General features: G+C 42.6%; 5 protein-coding genes across 5 annotated transcripts; 2 read left to right on the top strand and 3 right to left on the bottom strand.

Moving 5' to 3' along the window:
• Nucleotides 1–638: 638 nt before the first annotated feature.
• BGW36DRAFT_430652 (uncharacterized protein) lies at nucleotides 639–1,121 on the top strand (the record flags this gene model as incomplete). Its single annotated transcript, XM_046220872.1, has 1 exon — nucleotides 639–1,121. The coding sequence occupies one exon, from the start codon at nucleotides 639–641 to the stop codon at nucleotides 1,119–1,121; it is 483 nt and encodes a 160-aa protein (XP_046068781.1).
• Nucleotides 1,122–7,176: 6,055 nt separating this feature from the next.
• On the bottom strand, nucleotides 7,177–9,119 carry BGW36DRAFT_385475 (uncharacterized protein). Its single transcript, XM_046216913.1, has one exon. The coding sequence runs from the start codon at nucleotides 8,885–8,887 to the stop codon at nucleotides 7,532–7,534; it is 1,356 nt and encodes a 451-aa protein (XP_046068780.1). The 5' UTR covers nucleotides 8,888–9,119; the 3' UTR covers nucleotides 7,177–7,531.
• Nucleotides 9,120–9,560: 441 nt separating this feature from the next.
• BGW36DRAFT_399699 (uncharacterized protein) lies at nucleotides 9,561–11,054 on the top strand (the record flags this gene model as incomplete). The annotated part of the gene is made up of 8 exons (XM_046218549.1): nucleotides 9,561–9,648; nucleotides 9,706–9,796; nucleotides 9,859–10,249; nucleotides 10,346–10,431; nucleotides 10,461–10,722; nucleotides 10,792–10,844; nucleotides 10,884–10,902; nucleotides 10,986–11,054. 8 exons carry the CDS (start codon nucleotides 9,561–9,563, stop codon nucleotides 11,052–11,054), a joined length of 1,059 nt encoding a protein of 352 aa, XP_046068779.1.
• A 587-nt stretch (nucleotides 11,055–11,641) lies between these two features.
• Nucleotides 11,642–12,541, bottom strand: BGW36DRAFT_430649 (Isochorismatase-like protein; the record flags this gene model as incomplete). The annotated part of the gene is made up of 4 exons (XM_046220871.1): nucleotides 11,642–11,952; nucleotides 12,008–12,158; nucleotides 12,210–12,406; nucleotides 12,475–12,541. 4 exons carry the CDS (start codon nucleotides 12,539–12,541, stop codon nucleotides 11,642–11,644), a joined length of 726 nt encoding a protein of 241 aa, XP_046068778.1.
• Nucleotides 12,542–14,149: 1,608 nt separating this feature from the next.
• BGW36DRAFT_385440 (uncharacterized protein) lies at nucleotides 14,150–15,575 on the bottom strand. The gene is made up of 3 exons (XM_046216912.1): nucleotides 15,185–15,575; nucleotides 14,913–15,112; nucleotides 14,150–14,856 (listed from the first exon to the last, which is right to left on the bottom strand). Exons 1-2 carry the CDS (start codon nucleotides 15,488–15,490, stop codon nucleotides 15,062–15,064), a joined length of 357 nt encoding a protein of 118 aa, XP_046068777.1. The 5' UTR covers nucleotides 15,491–15,575; the 3' UTR covers nucleotides 14,150–14,856; nucleotides 14,913–15,061.
• Between the last annotated feature and the right edge of the window lie 1,441 nt (nucleotides 15,576–17,016).

The raw sequence follows: 17,016 nt of genomic DNA, 5'->3' as shown, positions 1-17,016 counted from the left end.
ATGTTGGACCAATCATTCAATCTCCATTACATATGAAAATTTATACATTATCGAATTGGTATAAACCTAGTGAGAGATTGACTGTACCAATTTCTTACTAATAAACGACGGGATCAGCTTGCGGTGGATGGCAGTTGAAACCAAAGAATATTACAGGCGATTAATAATTTGATGAACTAAGACAGAGTCTCTTTAAGTGAAAATCAGAGAAAACTAGAACTTTTTCTCGGAAAGCTAGCCACTTTGGGCCCTGATATCTTTTTGTTTCACATTAGGGCTCCACACGCGAAGTCTGTTCAGCAGTTGTAGACCAAAGAATATTGGAGGCGATTGATATTTAGATGAACTAAAACAGAATCTTTTTAAGTCAAGACTAGGGAAAAGTAGAACTCTTTCTCAGAAAGCTAGCCGCTTTGGGCCCTTGATATCTTTTTGTTTCACATTAGAGCTCTACACTGTTCGGCAATGCTCTGCGGCATTTAAGCCAGAACCTCCCTTGCTGTTCATCAATCGTGCTCATTCACTGTTGTCTGTGTTTGAGAGCATTCGTTAAACAGTAGCCATTTTTAACCAATCTCCTTTGTAATCATCTTTTCTCACTACCAAACCTGCCTATTCACTTTATTGTTTTCTGCTATATGCCACAAAGGAAACGAGAACTTGTGAAAAATGTCCAACATTATATCTCTTCCTACAGCTATTACTTCCGCATTACTTCTGCTGCATCGGTAACAAAGTGCTCCTATGACATCCCGACAACCGATCCCGCTTGTGCCGCCATCTCATCGAAATCCACGGCCGAAACTATCATGAGCAAATGCTGTGGCGCCGCTTCCATTGTCGCTATTAACAATTGCGCCTATTACTGTCTCACGCAGGGGCAGACCGTCGCTGAATTGGCTGAATGCTTAAACAGCAACGGTCTGTATGATAGTTATTGCAACGCCGCGGCCAATGCTACTGACTCTGCCACTGCTACTGTTTCTGCCACCAGTACAGGCACCGTGACTGACTTGAGTGCGTCCAGTACCACAACGACTGGAGGTGCCAAGTCCACTTTCAAGGGGTTAACAAGTAATGTTGGTGTACTGGCCTTGTTGTTCTACTCTACTTTGTTTTGATTTATGACTTAGGGTTGGGTATGCCCCTTGTTCAGTGCTATGCTGATTGGGCATTAATGAATATCATTCAAGATGCAGAAACTTTACGGATCACGTATGATTTCAGCGAAATTACGCAGCCTTTGAGAGTTGCTGAGCAAGATCGTATCATGCGCTCTCTCTATCGTTTGAGTTATGTTGCGATCTCTTTGGCCTCGGTTCTACAGATATTGTTATATTAGTTAAAGATTGATTCGAGTGAAGGCGAGAGGGGAGTCGATCTAGAGTCGACGTCAATCCGCCCGCACGAAAAATTTAGTGATCAAGGGGAGTCACTTCGTCTATGGGATAAAGAGAGCGTGGATTGGAGCGCTCCATTTTAACTTGTGAAACTTATGAATAGTAAAGATATTTTATCTACCAGGAACTGTGAGGGATACATGTATTTATATTAACGAAACCTAAGGCAATGACATATTGAAATCCTCCTCAGTCCATGACTCGTCGATTAATACGCAAATAACATTTCTAAGCTGCCTGATCCGAAACTGTAAGCGATATCCAAGTAATTCGATTGCACAATCGATTTTGTGTGTCTAATTGGGACTCCATAGTAGCCATCGATTCTTCCAGTTGGCGACATTTGGTGTGTACTTCCCGAAAAGGTTTTCCAGTCTCCATCTCTCGGCTTCCTCTTGGGACAGTTGATGACGTTGACTCGCAAGATCTCCTTTGGCCTTACTTGCACATGATAGTAAATGCGTAATATCGCTGTAGGGCTGAACGGTTTCTTCTGAGGAGTTCACGTCGTCTTTGTGCTTCTAAAGATGTAAGCCTTAGAATGTGGCATATTAGAGTATACTTGTGGTCATATCCTCGATGTTGCAGGTAACTGCCATGCTTTCGATTGGACATGTGCAAGGCCCAAGTTGCAAGCTTGATTAGTTGCTCAGATACGACTGTATTCTAAATACAATGTGATTGAACCGTTCTTAAACGAGTATGCGGAAACTGCTCTAAGTCAAACTCAACCTACAGAAAACTTGTTCTTCTTGTAATCCTTTTTGTTGCCCTATTTCATTTCCTGATCCAGATCAAACATCCATCTTTACGTGACGACGAACGGGAACGCACAGTGACCCCTAATGGCCTAAAACCCCACTGTTAGTTCCCACGGCGTGATTGAGTGCAAGTCATTGGTCGGCCTAGGTTTCTCTACGATCCAATTACAGGAGTTATGATTTACATTAAAGCCTGTGTAGTAGGGAATAAAATAATCATTATATGTTTATTGGCGAAGCGATTTCGAGAATCGCTATATCACGCTGACACTCTATCAAACTATGGTGGACGATAAACAGTTTAACGATATAATTCGTATTTTACTAGTAATTTACGGAGATGGGCACAAAAAGTGGTGAGAATGTGGCGCGCGCTAATGATATTAGTTTCCCTAGCGTGTTATATTGATACATGCCATTACACTATAAAATATGAGGAAGCTTATGTAGCTGTAAAACAGGCATACAAATCGTCAACTCCATGTTGGATTTTGAAGCTTATAAACTACTGCAAATAGATATCTTCAACTTGGGATTAGGCGGTCTAGTCGGTCAGGCCTGTATATGGCCGCGTCGCGTACTGTCGCAGTAATATGATGATCGCGTAATTCAGTCAAGCTCATCCGAATCTCCGTAGATAATGAGAGAAGTTGAGATCTGATTTCCGTGTGCGTACGCTCGGCAGGCCAATATTTGCCTATAAAATCCCCTTTTATTTTGGCAATATTGGCCTCCGGGGCCTTTGAAGATGTGTATTGCTTCGTCTCAGCTAAAATAGGTGTAATAAAGAGATTGGACGATATAATTGATCTTCGCGCAAGTAGGGAATCTGAAGCTATTCCCGGTCCGATTTCCAGTCGTCGTCATCGTCTAGATATGCCCGATTTGAGAGATATCTTTTCTTTCTGATGCGATTCCTAATACGCTTATCTCGTCCGGGTTGGCCCTCTTTATATTCGTTGCCACCTTCCAAGCGAATGATTTCTTGGATATGAAATGGGATTCGCTCAATCCACTCTTGAATTCGACGCTGAGGGAGCCTATCCCAGGCCTCGTACCAATGAATTTTTGCTGTCTTCTTGTCTGCCGGAGCCCCGCGGAGTGTCGTACGCCTTTTTAACCAAAACTATGTAGGTTCGATTGCATTCAAATCTGGCGAATTCCCCGGCCAAAGAAGCCGCATAACCTTATGGAATTCATAAATCTCACGCTGGTGAAAATGGGCGTGCGGAGGCGCGTTATCTTCCATAACAATGGTATCGGAATTCTCCTTGAGGCACTCCTGAGCAAAGGGGGTTAGTAGAGGCAAAAGGATCTCCTAAATCAGGGTTAGCATTGATATCAAATTTATATAGATAATACACTTACTTTCTGATACCGATACCAATCAATTCCACCTTTACCATTCCCTTCAAGCTTCCCTAGTTTTGCGGTAAATTTGAACCGAGGTTTTCTCCCTCTTAGAGAAGAGAGACGAAGGCGTTGAAGTCTATTATTCAACTCCCATTCCTCTCTCGCTTCTTCTTCACGTTTACGATTAGGAATTTCAAGCTCTTTTACAGCAGCTTTCTTAGCAGCAGCGCTCTCCGGTTCGTATATATAACAGGGTCCCTTGTGATAATATGAAAAGGAGCCCCAAAACATAAATTCACAGGCATTTTTGAATCGTCGCTTGCGAACAACGGTTGGATGATACACTTCATAACATCTTCGCCAAACTTTTTGCGCTCCTCGCCGTTGGCCCAGAATAACAGATGTCTCATCGGTCCATATTATTTTCTTGCAATATTCCAATGTCCAATGTTGATGATCTAAACAAAATTGAAGTCGTTTACGCTTCATTTCTTCGGTCAGACCAGGTTTCCAAGTAGGCTTGCATTTGCTAAAACCATGACGCTTCAAAATAGATAAAACAGAAGATTGAGAAATACCGGCTTCATAACCAAGATATTCCGAAGATTTTTCACGACCACAGCGATCCTTGGTTATAGAATCAATAATAGCCTTTTCAACGTCCTCAGTGATAGCTTTTGGACGGCCTGGACGAGGCAAATCTGCAATATAGCATTGGTCAATACGTGCGTTAACAGTGGGATCATATCCACGATCTTTTGCACGCTTCACAATCTTATAGACTGTTTGAAATGGTATATTAAGCAGCTTTGCAACGTCCAAAGGCTCATATTTGATATAAGAACCAAGGATACCACCTGCGCGCGGACTTCTATCGGATAAGATTCCTTTTTGGCCATTTTTGCACGCGTTGAGCGGATAACCTTCGGACTCGCGATCGCTCTATTAAATAGCAGAATATTAGTAATATTACCCCGTTTATTTGGAATAGGGGCTCACAGGCGAGAAAAACACAGAGTAGCGGTGTGATATAATGCTTGGAGTGGGTAGGAATAGCTTCAATTTGCAAAAGCAATATTGAGATTATTGAAACACCAGAAGCCGTGATGTCAGCTTCTGGCGTTTTCGTAAGTACTTGATTTGTTTACTAGATTACTAAGTAATTTTAGTACCAAGCTAAACGACGTGGCGTTGGCACTAATTGTCTTAGTAAAATTAGCTCTTCTCACCACTTTTTGTGCCCACCTCCGTAGTTTATTTTAATAATTAATTATTTATTATTTCTTAGTGGATTTCAAGCCTACTTTAGCTTTGTTATGTGGGGGTAGTGTGGCCAGTCAGAGATCATGCTATCATTTTGTCTTAGCGTAAGTGATAGATTTATTAACTTATTTTATAGTTTTGAATGCTAAAATGCAACTAACAGCTGGATGGCATTATGTAAAAGATTTTGGTCGTAATTAAGGCGTAAATACATTCTCTATATCCCATCTGAAGAACAGACATACCACTAACGCCGACGATCTAGTTTCGATATTGTCCATTCCTAATAAAAGCTCCCATTCTGTAGCAGAAGTCCACCAGTGGTCAAGAGGTATAAATATGGGGGCGAGGACCACTGTGGTGCACTGGTAATAAGGATACGTGGGCGAAGGTGGATACATTACCATCTTATCATCTAGCAACGTCTATTCAACAAAGGCATAGTCCAATCTACGTTTCATGCATTCTGTAAAATACATCTGAGCCTCTCTTCCTTCAGTAATCCCCTTCAAGCTTCTCTTAGCCAAGTCTCTTGTAACTTTATTGAAATTAATATGCTGGCAGCTGTGTAGAATAGGCAATCATAATATTAATTTCAAAGTAAGATTCTTTTTCTTAATCGAATATCAACCTTTAAATCTGTGTCAGAGTTGTTTTATAACACAATTTGCTCACTATAAAACTATTATTTAATAATTTTACTAAAAGTTATTTAAAAATACATAATAATAATACAGTTTTAAACTCGACATTCGAATGTACATGTAGTATGTACGGATCGACATCAAGCACTAGATAGAAATTAGGGGCAAAATGTAGATCAGTGGATATAGCGCGGATCAGAGTTGGTGTCTAGAGGGACTCGCAGGAACTCACTGGAAATTCAATCTCATCCTACCAATCAAACAGCAGGATAAGTGTTGGTATAAATGGCCCCAATACCAACGGTCCGGAAGTCGCTTGGCTGTTACGTTGCATGAACGATTGATCATCAAATGGTAGTCAGTTTGGTGGAGATGTGACCGCGGAGAAATGTGGATAAATCTCCAACAACTGCGGTGCTCAAATGTTTTCTTCATACTTCATTGGTTGTTTCATGGCTGGGCGTTATTTTAGGTGGGGATATTTTATCTCATTTTTATGGTACGGGGTTATCTATATTTACGCGGCTGCCAAGCTGTGGTATGTAGTCAGCTTCTGTTGGCACTTTCAGAAAGGATGGAGAGGATGAACAGACGTAAACAAATGGTTGCTTTAGTTTAATGTAACCATTAGACTGCCTACCAGAAATTATTTAAATAACAAAATTGTTCGTCTTCAATGAACTATTTCTAATGCTTAAGATAATCTTCTATCCTTTTTGACTGTCTTACTTGAATTTAGACATTTATAAAACAAACTATATCAAATACGATTTCCACAAATCAAAATGAAGATTTTCACCGGCTTTATTCTTCTGTTCGGCTTGGCAGCTGCTGCAAGTGCGTTTGATTGCAGTAAAGGGGTAGGTGACAATCAATTTGAATATATATAGATATTATGAGGATATAGCTGACAAGGATCGAGTAGTGCAGCGGAAAAGACGTTTGTGCTGTAAGTGATAATTAATTAGAATAATTCTACATGGCTACTATGATGATAGAGCTGACATGGATTGGGTAGTGCTGTGACGAATGTCGTCTTCAATGCCAAGATTTCGGAGTAAGTGATGATTATTTGAATATATCTGGTTACTATGAGGGTTAGCTGACAGAGATGGATTGGATAGTGCAAATAAATGATATGACTATATCTAATGGATATACTTCATACAAAAGGAGGTTTGTTTTTTCTTATTTCAATAAGACTTAAAATACGCTGCTTATACATGTAGTGCTAATCAACTTCCAGTTACCAAATCAGAGTTAGAAAACAATCGTATTCATTAGTTGGTGGCGGTTTAGGAGGGGAAATATGGGAGATTCAAGTACATATTCCTCGATATGGGTTTTCCCTGAACCTTTCAGGTTTCCCTATATTTCAATGCAAATGCAGGGGATTTTCTTTGTTATATATGAGATATGTATTTATTGGAGAGCTCCTCGGGTGCGCCTCGCAAATTGCAAATATAACCACCAATAAGTGTAGAGAGAAATTTGATGAAATAAGTAATCGCACTACAAGTCTCGCACTGGAGACCACAGGTTGCATTCGTATCGGCCAAGTCAACGGGGCGAAACATTCTTTTTACAAATAGTTCAATGGTTGGTTTTATCAGTAGCCGCCTGAGCAATCAATCGCGCCTATTTGCACACAAATAAGACACTAAAAATTGCATATATTATAACTTCGTCCTCTATGCTTGGTTTTCGAGATAGTTGATACCAGTCATATATAAAAATATTTAGATAGAAACGCTCTTATAATTTAGATTTGTATCTCAATCTAATCGAATTTGTCACTAAACTCATTTTGTTTTAATGCATAGAAAGTCAGACAGAGTGCTTTCCAAGGAGGTGTAGAATCTCGCGACATGTGCAGCGATTTACAAAGGAATCCTACGGAGCTCGAAGTCTCTAGAGCAAGTTAGAGAGTTACTTCTAAGATTGCCCCCAATCTGGATACTATAATCCAGCATGGACGGGCGTTAGACATCAGTCCAGGCGATCACTAGATAATGTGGTAGAACCAGCAACATGCATGAAATTGACACTGCTGAACCTCACAGAGTAACTGAAAGGTAGTGTCAAGCTATGCTGGTTAGGCTTGATGAATTTAAGCCACCAATTCTTCAAGCAAAGAGTCCCTAACGCACTTCACAAAGCCATCCATAGCTGCCTTTTCGTAAAAGGCCTCGTTGTACACCAAATTTAGGCACAGCTGGTCGCGAAACGTCCACACATGGCACACACACTGCCTATTCACTATCTCCAAGCCTATTGACACCCTTTCGATGTGGATTCCTCTCTCGGAAGTGCCTTTTTCCCTGTCTATAAGACGCTCTGCCACCCCAAGACTGCTGATGTCGACGTCGGTTGGTGACGGGGCTCCTGCAGGCAGGCTACGAAGGAGCTTGCACAGTCCTATAGCGTACTCACGATGCGCTGAGATGTATTCTTTGCTTAGGCCTTTACGGTACTCGGTGTGGTAGATTTTAGCTCTCTCCTCCCATGATGAGGCCGCCGGCACAGGAACCATCCATCCGGTAGTGAAAATTGTCGCTGCGTATTCCCGGCCCGAATATGGTTTTGGTAAGAATGGACGGAAACTATACCGGATCGTGCTAGTGTAATGCCTATCTTGATCTCCAGATGCGGCGAGCGTGTAGTTAGCAGTGGCAATCGAGGCATGAACAGCAGCCGTCACGGAGATGTTACGTGCTTTACAAGCCTGGATTACTTTCTTAGTCTCTTGCTCCGTCAGGTGAAGACGGGCAAATTTTGTACCACCAGGGAGAGTTTCTGGCGGGGCGGGCGAGGATATACCGATGGCACCAGCCGCATGGCCGAAGCTTCCAACGCACTTTGCGCCTATTTCTTTGTCGACTTCCGAGGGGTTAGCCGAAAGACCCGCAGCCTCTTCGATCGATGGTGCAAGCCGAGCTACTTCCTCACCCCACGGCAAATTGGAGGCCTCTGGAGGCGGGGACGAAGTTGCCAGCGTAAGGAAGTCATCTGTAAGAAGGAAGGCGCCGACGCCATCTGTTCGCCAATGCTGCCAGTGTCCCAGTAACTCGTTTGTCTTGGGAAGATAATACATAGTAGCGTAGGGACTAACGGCAATAGAAGCGATTAGTTCATCAGCGGTCTTTTCCTCGACCACCTTGAACGTTTCCGAAGCCCACTTCTCAAGAGCTGCACCGTCAGGGACGTCGTAGACATAGGTCGTTTCATCAACGATGTACGCGGCTATAGTCGGATGCTTAAAACGAAGTAGCTTCCAGGCTTCACAAAAGAGAGATGAAAGGTTTTCTTGGGCGAGAGAGCCGATAGGCCTGATAGCAGCGAGGATATTTATTGCCCAGTGCTCGCGATTGAGTGGAAGAGCGGCGTCTCCAATGATCTTGATGAACTTCTCGTTCTCACCAATGGCACGCTCATATCTTCCTTCGCGGACTTTGGACCAAGGCATGCTGACCAGAGTTTCGGATTACTGTTGAATTAAAAAGAAGTGTAAAAATTAGTAAATAAGACTGCCTGACGATGTTGTCTATCACGTCCAAAAAAATGAGATTGATTTTATACCAAACTGGGGGAGGGAGGCACGCACATTGCCAGACCTATTATCGTTTTTTATAATAATACACTGAATAGTTAAGATGTTACTTTCGCACTAGGGAAGAGATAGTTATTGTATTAATGAAGGAAGACGGACTAGACTACGACGATCAGGTTGTCAATTCCAGCTGGGTTTGCAATAAGGAAAACGGAGCCTATGGTTGTCAAGGATAACAACATTGACATGTTGTTATTCGAAATGTAATCTTGATAGGATCTCTAGTACGTAGCTGATAGACCTAAGTGGGGTGGTGGCGTTGAATTAACATGCAGTTAGCACTTTAGCGAGGAGCAGCGAGGCTGTGCCGCCGCGAGATCCACTCCTCACAAAGCCGGTAGTAAGTAGCATATACGCCGACTGGAGGATACTCGCTCAAGTGACAAATACAATTTAACAGTTACATTATTACAGCCATCATGCAAAACAGATACTCTGTACCCTGTACAAAACACGTCACCCTGTTAGCGCTGTTGTATTAACAACTTTTTGTGCCCACCTCCGTAGTCCATGCTCCATGCTCTAATCCATGGAGTCTACACTCCTGGGACAGCTATTGTTGCTCATGTCTCGTTCTATGTTTCTATGTTCCCACGTTATAGTCGCCTTCATGAATGGTTTTTCATATCCCGTACTCTGTACATCCCTCTTTCTGCAGTGACACTTCGGTCGAGAATTCCAACCAGATCGTTGGAACCCCTACAACTGGCCGATGTGGAAGCGAGTCTATCATCCTGTTCTTCCAGCGGTATTTAGTCTTGTTGTGTATGCTCACAATGCTATACTAAATTTCTGTCATGGCGACTATCTGACTAGAAAATCTGCAGCACAATCGGCTCATCAATATACACATCTGCCGTACCTGAGGTAATTAACCGATTTGATGTCTCAGATTCCGCTTCCATAGTGCCTTCCTCGCTGTTTCCCCGTCAGCGTGGGCTTTGGTCCGATGCTCGCAGCGCCCTTGAGCGAGAACTTTGGCAGGGCCTCGAGCTACATGATTTTCCTCCCGATACATGCACTATTCACACTCGGGGCAGGCTTCGCACAAAACTTCGCTACCCTTGTGATCTGTCGTTTTTAGCTGGAATTTTCGCCAGCCCACCACTCGTTGTCAGTGCGGGCACCAATGCAGATATCTGGAAACCAGAGCATCGCGCACTCGCAACAACTCTATTTGCTCTCTACCCTTTTTTTGGACCAGCATTAAGGTCAGGTGTCTTTAATTATGTTCACTATTTGCGAAATTTTTGGTGCTAACAGATTAGACCCTCCATGGGCGGCTTCGCTATTGCTACAAAAGGCTAGCGCTAGACACCATGGATCATCCTATTCTTTGCCATGTTCGCCTATATTCTTGTCCTGGGCATTCAGGAAACGTACAAAAAGATCATCATCTTGTGATCTGCTAAAAAAAAAAAAATGATAGCCCGTCGGGCTGGCAGGCGATGAGGTTCCGCTTTAAGGTCACTTTTCTGCGGCCGGTGAAGATGCTCTACTCAAAACCGATTGTCATTGCTTGGTCGCTTTACATTGGATTCACCTTTGCCGTACTGTATTCCTTCTTCACCGCATTCCAGTACATTGACGTCACGGTTTATGAATTTAATATTCAACAGATCGGTTTAACGTTCATTCCCACCATCGTCGGAAGCTTTCTTGGCTCCGTGAATGTTGTCCTAGTTAACAGGGTAATTTACTAGAAGCGCCACGCAGTATGGAAAGCTCTAGGCAGTACTGAGCGACTTCCTCCAGAGTAGCGCTTGCATGTCTATATGATTGGCGGTTGTGGACTGCCAATCGGATTGTTCTAGTTTGCCTGGACTGCACGGCCAGAAATACACTGGATCAGTTCTCTGATTGCGGCAGTGGTAATTGCGCAGGGGAGACATGTGCATATGTGTAAGTGTCCATCCATTCTCCATGCGAGTAACCTTGACAAGACATGCAGTAGATAAGTGGATTACTTTATCTCCTCGACGTTTATGGGGTGTTAGAGCACACTTGTACACCCAATTTTTAATGATGTGAGGGATAGGCTAGGGGATCCATAGTTGCAAAATAATGGGTTGACAGTTGATTGGAAATAATCTGAATAGGTAGGAGACGGAAAGTTTCTTCAGAAATTGGGCGGCTGCCAATTGATACTCGGATGATAGCTAGATTGCTCTTCCCAGTTTGCATACTTTCAGTCTCAGCTAAGACTTGGTACGTTCCTGAGGTGTCGGCATCGTATCCGGCCTCGACTATCCATTTTTGTTACTCTATTTCTCAAGCATCGGTAAATTAGTTATTATGATTTGTGTTTCTCTTCATAAATTATATGACTATCAACTCTAAGCCAGTGGCCATAGGAGTAAGCGTGGCACAGCCATTGGCTAGGCCCAATGTCACCACTGGCTTTCCCGAATTGTGAATATTGCACTATCTGGTGTTCTAATATAAGAGTTTTTATTGTTTATCCTAAATTACTACCCCCTATATTTATTCTAGTCTCGTTCTTTTCCCTCTCCACTTTAAGACGAAACGGGTTCTCCGATTGCTGTATGGCGTCTTCCCTTCAGTGAAATCTGGCCTTTAAACCTAGTTCCCGTTGCTATTCCCGATTACTTAAACTAAGCCAGCTTCTCCAGCAACAACAGTGCCATTCTCAATGGCAGCCAAGTGGTGCCTAGCAAGGTAGCCATAGGCAGGCAGGTACTTGTCCAGCCATGGGAGAAGCTGCAATGAGCCAGGAGTGTTTCTCCAGTCACGCATCAGATCGCAGACAATAGAAAAGAGGGACACCATATTGACACCTGCGGCTTGCATGCGAAGGTTGGAAGCATCCCGAACCAATGGGGACGTGGTACCAGAAGCTTCAATATTCGCCCAGACTGAGTATCCATCCGCACGCAGGGACAGGGCAAGGAAGGTGGTACCTGTTTGACAGGTTAATGAATATGAAAATGGCTACGAGCAAGAGGAAGCACTCACAAACATCTGTTGTAATACCAGCCAAGATAATCTGCTTCTTATGGGTAGCCTGGACGGCTGCGCGGAACTCAGAATTATCCCAGGCATCGACTTCACCGTTACGCTGAATGAGAGTAGCATTAGGGTACATCTCCAGGATCTCCTTGGGCAGCTGATATTCGTTAGCCATCTAATTTTCATGAGAAGACGCCAGGGCTCTTACCGGTCCATTAGGTCCAGATTGAGCTGAAGTTGTCATGATGACAGGCATGTCAAAGACTTTTCCAAGTGCTGCATGTGCAAGCATGTTGTCCCGATACAACGTAGGGTCCCAGTCACGAGCAATTTGGTAAAGACCAACCTGCATATCCACAACCAAGAGGAGAGAGTCGTTGAGGTTCAAGCGCTCCCATGCCACCCCTAACTTAAGTTAATAATACTGTGCTCTCACGTGGTAAATGATTATAAAGATTATATGAAAGTCTAACCTTTATCAGCAGCAGCCAGGCTACTCAAAGCACCAACTAATGCTACCACAGACAAAAAGCACTTCATCTTGATGGATTTTATGCTGAGCTACCTGCCTCTTGGTTTAGTGACAATTATGTGTTGTTTGCTGATATGATTGAAATTTCTCCATGAGGATGACCACCTTTTTATAAGCATCTCTCTTACAGGCAAACCAAATATCCATTCCAATTCCAGCTGGAAGTATACAAATTTATCAGCAGCGCATAGACAATGTCAGATCTGACTAATATGCTTATATATTCTGATATATATCTTATATTATATGTTATACATATTATATATATAATCCATGGTTATAGACTGCACTAAGTGTCTGAGCAGCTTATGCCTGAGCACACGGCGACACCGACCAATGAGAGCACACTCAATGCTGAACTATGAAATAAGAAATATGTTCAGGTCCCACAAAATCATCAAACCCTCACCATTCCTGTGACTGTGAGTGATTTATGAGAATTAATATCTTTTGAACAGATATTCTAGGTAGTCAATAGACTACACTGCCAATACATCTTAACAGAGACCTCAAGACCGACCCACTCGGAAATTTTTTCAATCCCGAAATGCAGTGGATACATGCAGTGCCAAGCTCAAAATGGGCCATAATCTCAGGTTCATATATCCATATTGCATATCGTGTTTGCTTACTCATGTTATTATTAAATAAAAAGCAAGTAAGAAGTGGATCCACAGACCTCGTGTAGCTGCCATTTATCGAAGGAGTCACAACAGAAGAGATATCTTAGAGGTTTATGGAACCTAAATCAAAAACTAGAAATATATCAATTAAAATTTAATTCTTTAAAATGGACCCTGATACGGGCATCAGCTAGGTTCTTTGGGTTAAGCGTCGTCATCAATTTTCTAAGTAAACTCTTAGAGTTTTTGATCGTTCAGACTAGAAATCCAAATCGCTTGGTTGCCGCTGTCACTGTCAAGTCCCGGGGCTGCTCGGCCCAACCCGCTTCACCTTACAAGCGTCTTAGGCATAGCCCCACCATGTCTAGGGGAGGGGGGCAACTCGGCGTATAGAATCACGTATGCAAAGCCCTAATATAGGGTTATATTAGACTAGAAACGAACGCGGATTTCTCCCAAAGTCTGAGAGAAATCAGTCTAGCTAAATACATATCTGCACTAGCTATCTAGTCCAAGTGTAAATGTCGTCTCGTATTAATCTATTAGGCAATCTATGTGTCTGTAGCCTGATTTAGGATTCGTGGCTGGTATTCTTGTTCAGAACCGTGGTTCGACGGTGTTAACAAACACCGCCTTGCTTGTCTGCATGTGCTGCCTGCGGCCCTAGCTAGGACTTAGGGCTTGAGCGGACGGGAAGCCCTCTTTTCCACACCATATAATCGTACGTGCTGATTCAATAAACAAATTCTATTTATATATTGATACAATAAGAATCTCATGGAGAGCTGTCTTCGCGTGTAGATATCCTAAATGTTTAACCTTGTAAAGTAGTCTCCGAGAAAGAGTACGTATCAAGAGAATTGATGTATTAAAGGATATTGATATAATATGCCGATTTCCCCATCTTCATTCCAGGACATCAGCCTACAAGCATTTTTCGACTGGTGGAAATTGTTTTAATAGGTAATAATAATCGTCTGGTTTAGTAGATGTGGGTCAAACGCTACATGTACATAGTGATGAAGTCACAGCTTCAGGTAATTAAATTCTACTTTTTGTCAACCGCGCTCAAGCACGATCGTCGATCTCTCCTGAGTTCGCTGTCCTGATTCTGACTCTTTCTAATCTATCCTTGCTGCGGCGAAACATTCAAAGGTTGTAGACTCGCGATCGACAAGCTCTATTTCTCACCTCACTGTTAGAGTTCGGTTTTGTCATTCTTCGGTTTGATATAGTGTATATGATCAGCTAGATTATCGAAGATGCTAGAGTCAGAGAAAGAGAAGCGACAATGATACTCCAGCCGCGATTAGAGAACGGACGGTTGTCAGAGCGAAATAGCTTATCCTCTACAATTCCCGCACTTGAAAAACATCGTTTGTTGAGATCTAATCATTATTCAGTTATAACACAGAAGAATAACTTGCCATTCGAATTGATAGATCTTCCGATGATATTGCGTTTACAGACATCCATGAGTCGTAACAGAATGTGGAAACAGTGAATCAGGGTTTGATCCCCAAAGATCAGTTCCAGAGGTTTGACTAACGCCACTAGCTGCATGTTGTCCATTCCAGCGTTAGCATAGCAAACTCTCGCCCGGTGTCCGAGTGATTTGGAAGAAGCTGAAAGGCTAGTGAAACGGCCAATTGGCAAAAGATGCCAAAGACACTACTGAACCCCGCCGACCAGTTTTGCCCCTATAAAAACCGTAAATAACAAGTTTCACACAATAGGACTAACAGACAAATCTTACGTAACAAACTGGCCACTATAATCAGGCTTAGTGATATCCGCTTCCAGATAGACACCATCGCGTTGGTTCAAGTCTGTTGTATCCAAAGGAGGGCGCGATTGTGGGTGCGTAAGACCACAAGACTGTAGTTAGGGCTATACCGGCGATAGCTATGATGACGTACGGCCAGATCTGAAGATCCATGAACTAAAAGAAGAAGGCTAGTGAAACGCCTTTGCTTTAGCCATGTAGAGCAACGGCTTGGTCTAAGGAACAATGTACTATTAACGTACTGTTTGTAATAAATATCGCCCGCAGATATGATGGCCACGGGAAGCGTTCGTTGAATCATCACGAATTAGCCAGGCCTTTATAATTTTTTTCTTCTCATTGCCGTTTAAGAGTGTCCGATGAGCGTGGTAGGGGTTTCCAGTAGCCCTGGGAACAAAAGGAGAGCGATTGCGTCTGCAGAGACTGTAAAAAGTCCTTCGGGCTGAGATGAAAATAGTAAAACACGATCTGTATGCTTGGTAAATGTTAAGGGTGAGACTGACGACGAAGAGCCACCCCCACCCAGCCAACCCACTAATACCTCGCATATGTAAACTGAATGATATAATCAGCACCTAGCACTATGTTGGTTCAGCGGGGATTATTTGGTTCAGATTCCATAGGCAATCTGGCCCTCGCAAACTTGTGCGATGCAATTCCCAAGGAAAATATGCCAAAGAGTCGGCTCAATACAGAGTTTTTATACCACATCGATAAAGCATAGGGACCTCCTGGGATGACGTCACATTCCAACAATCTAACTCGTAGGTCAAGCGTTTCGACTAGAGATTTTTATCTTCCACCCAGCCGAGTAGCAATATTATAAAGAGATATGTTACTAGGCTTTTTACCATGTCTAAAAGTAGCCACGAGACCCCTAAATTGAGATGTTAGCGATAAACAAGAGCATGGTTAAATCGGCCTAACACAACAAGCTTTTACTAACCATGCCACAGTCTGATTACCAACCCAGGATTTTAGTCCAATGTGATACAGCACCATATCAGTAAGGATCTCTTCGAGCATGAGACATTGCAACGAAAAGTAGACTGCGCCTGGTGTGTCCAAATTACTGACTTCGAGAAGAATTATAGCTGCGTTAAGAAGTTGTTTCCGATGTTGAAGTAGTTTTGCGTGATCCCAACGTCATTGAGAAAGTTATCGTTGAAGGTATTTCCACTAGCGCAAGTGAAAAGGCTGGGTCCCTTGGAGTTAGAAGTTAGGGACGAAGACACAGTGAAGAACAGGAGAAGGAACAGAAATAAGAACACAGATGTTGGCACGGTCGAGCTCGATTTCCTAACTAGAATTAGCTCACCAACAGGACGGAGATATTGCTAAGTCTGATAAGCAGTTACATGGAATTTTTCCACTTTTTGGCAAGAACGCCATATCATTGGAGATAAAATGGCTACATACTGCATTAAAATTATATTGATTTTGATTTCGCCCAAGCTATTCTTAATTCAGCGGGGCTAAATAATGCAACAATTGCTGTCTTAAAGCAATAGCGTACTCTATTAAGCCGGTAAATACATACGTCCTCCGTATGGACAAGCGGTGAAAGTTAGAGATCCACAAGTTTGTTTTGCAAAACGAGTTTGTGGGTCTCTAACACTTGGGGTTTATCAAATTTTCATAAAACTCCCGATTTTGTAGGGTTTTTATAGTTTCATAAAACTCCCGATTTTGTAGGGTTTTTATAGTTTCATATCCCGATTTCTGCAGGCTTACCGACTTAATAGCCTTTTTATGATTATTTCGCCCACTTAACATCGCCCAATTCTCCCCACATCTTCCATCTAGTCCACCTGGCTCTAATCTGATCCAATGAGTAAACCAAATAATATCTAACCCTAAACTTGGTGGAAATGACGCTAGGAGATACGCTCATGAATTTTTTTTTTAAACGTGCAAGCCTTGCGAAACCTCTTTATTGTTGTCGCCTGCCACTGGTGCTGCTCGGACAAGGTTATTAATCCCTCAGAGAAAAGGAAACTTAATGGAAGAGAGAAAATATGTAGAATTATGAAACTATAAATTAATATCAGTCTTTTGTCGCCCTTTGATATCT

The sequence above is a fragment of the Talaromyces proteolyticus genome (assembly GCF_021365285.1).
Source record: "Talaromyces proteolyticus strain PMI_201 chromosome Unknown BGW36scaffold_10, whole genome shotgun sequence".
Lineage (NCBI taxonomy): Eukaryota > Fungi > Ascomycota > Eurotiomycetes > Eurotiales > Trichocomaceae > Talaromyces > Talaromyces proteolyticus.
This window is presented reverse-complemented; position numbering and strand designations above follow the sequence as displayed.

What these genes read in the sequence shown, in the direction of transcription:
- BGW36DRAFT_385440 (XM_046216912.1), bottom strand. Translation starts at nt 15,490, where the DNA reads ATGCGAGGTATTAGTGGGTTGGCTGGGTGGGGGTGGCTCTTCGTCGTC. An exon ending in GGCGATATTTATTACAAACA is followed by an intron (nt 15,113 to 15,184) that starts GTACGTTAATAG and finishes GCGTTTCACTAG; the next exon opens with CCTTCTTCTTTTAGTTCATG.
- BGW36DRAFT_385475 (XM_046216913.1), bottom strand. Translation starts at nt 8,887, where the DNA reads ATGCCTTGGTCCAAAGTCCGCGAAGGAAGATATGAGCGTGCCATTGGT.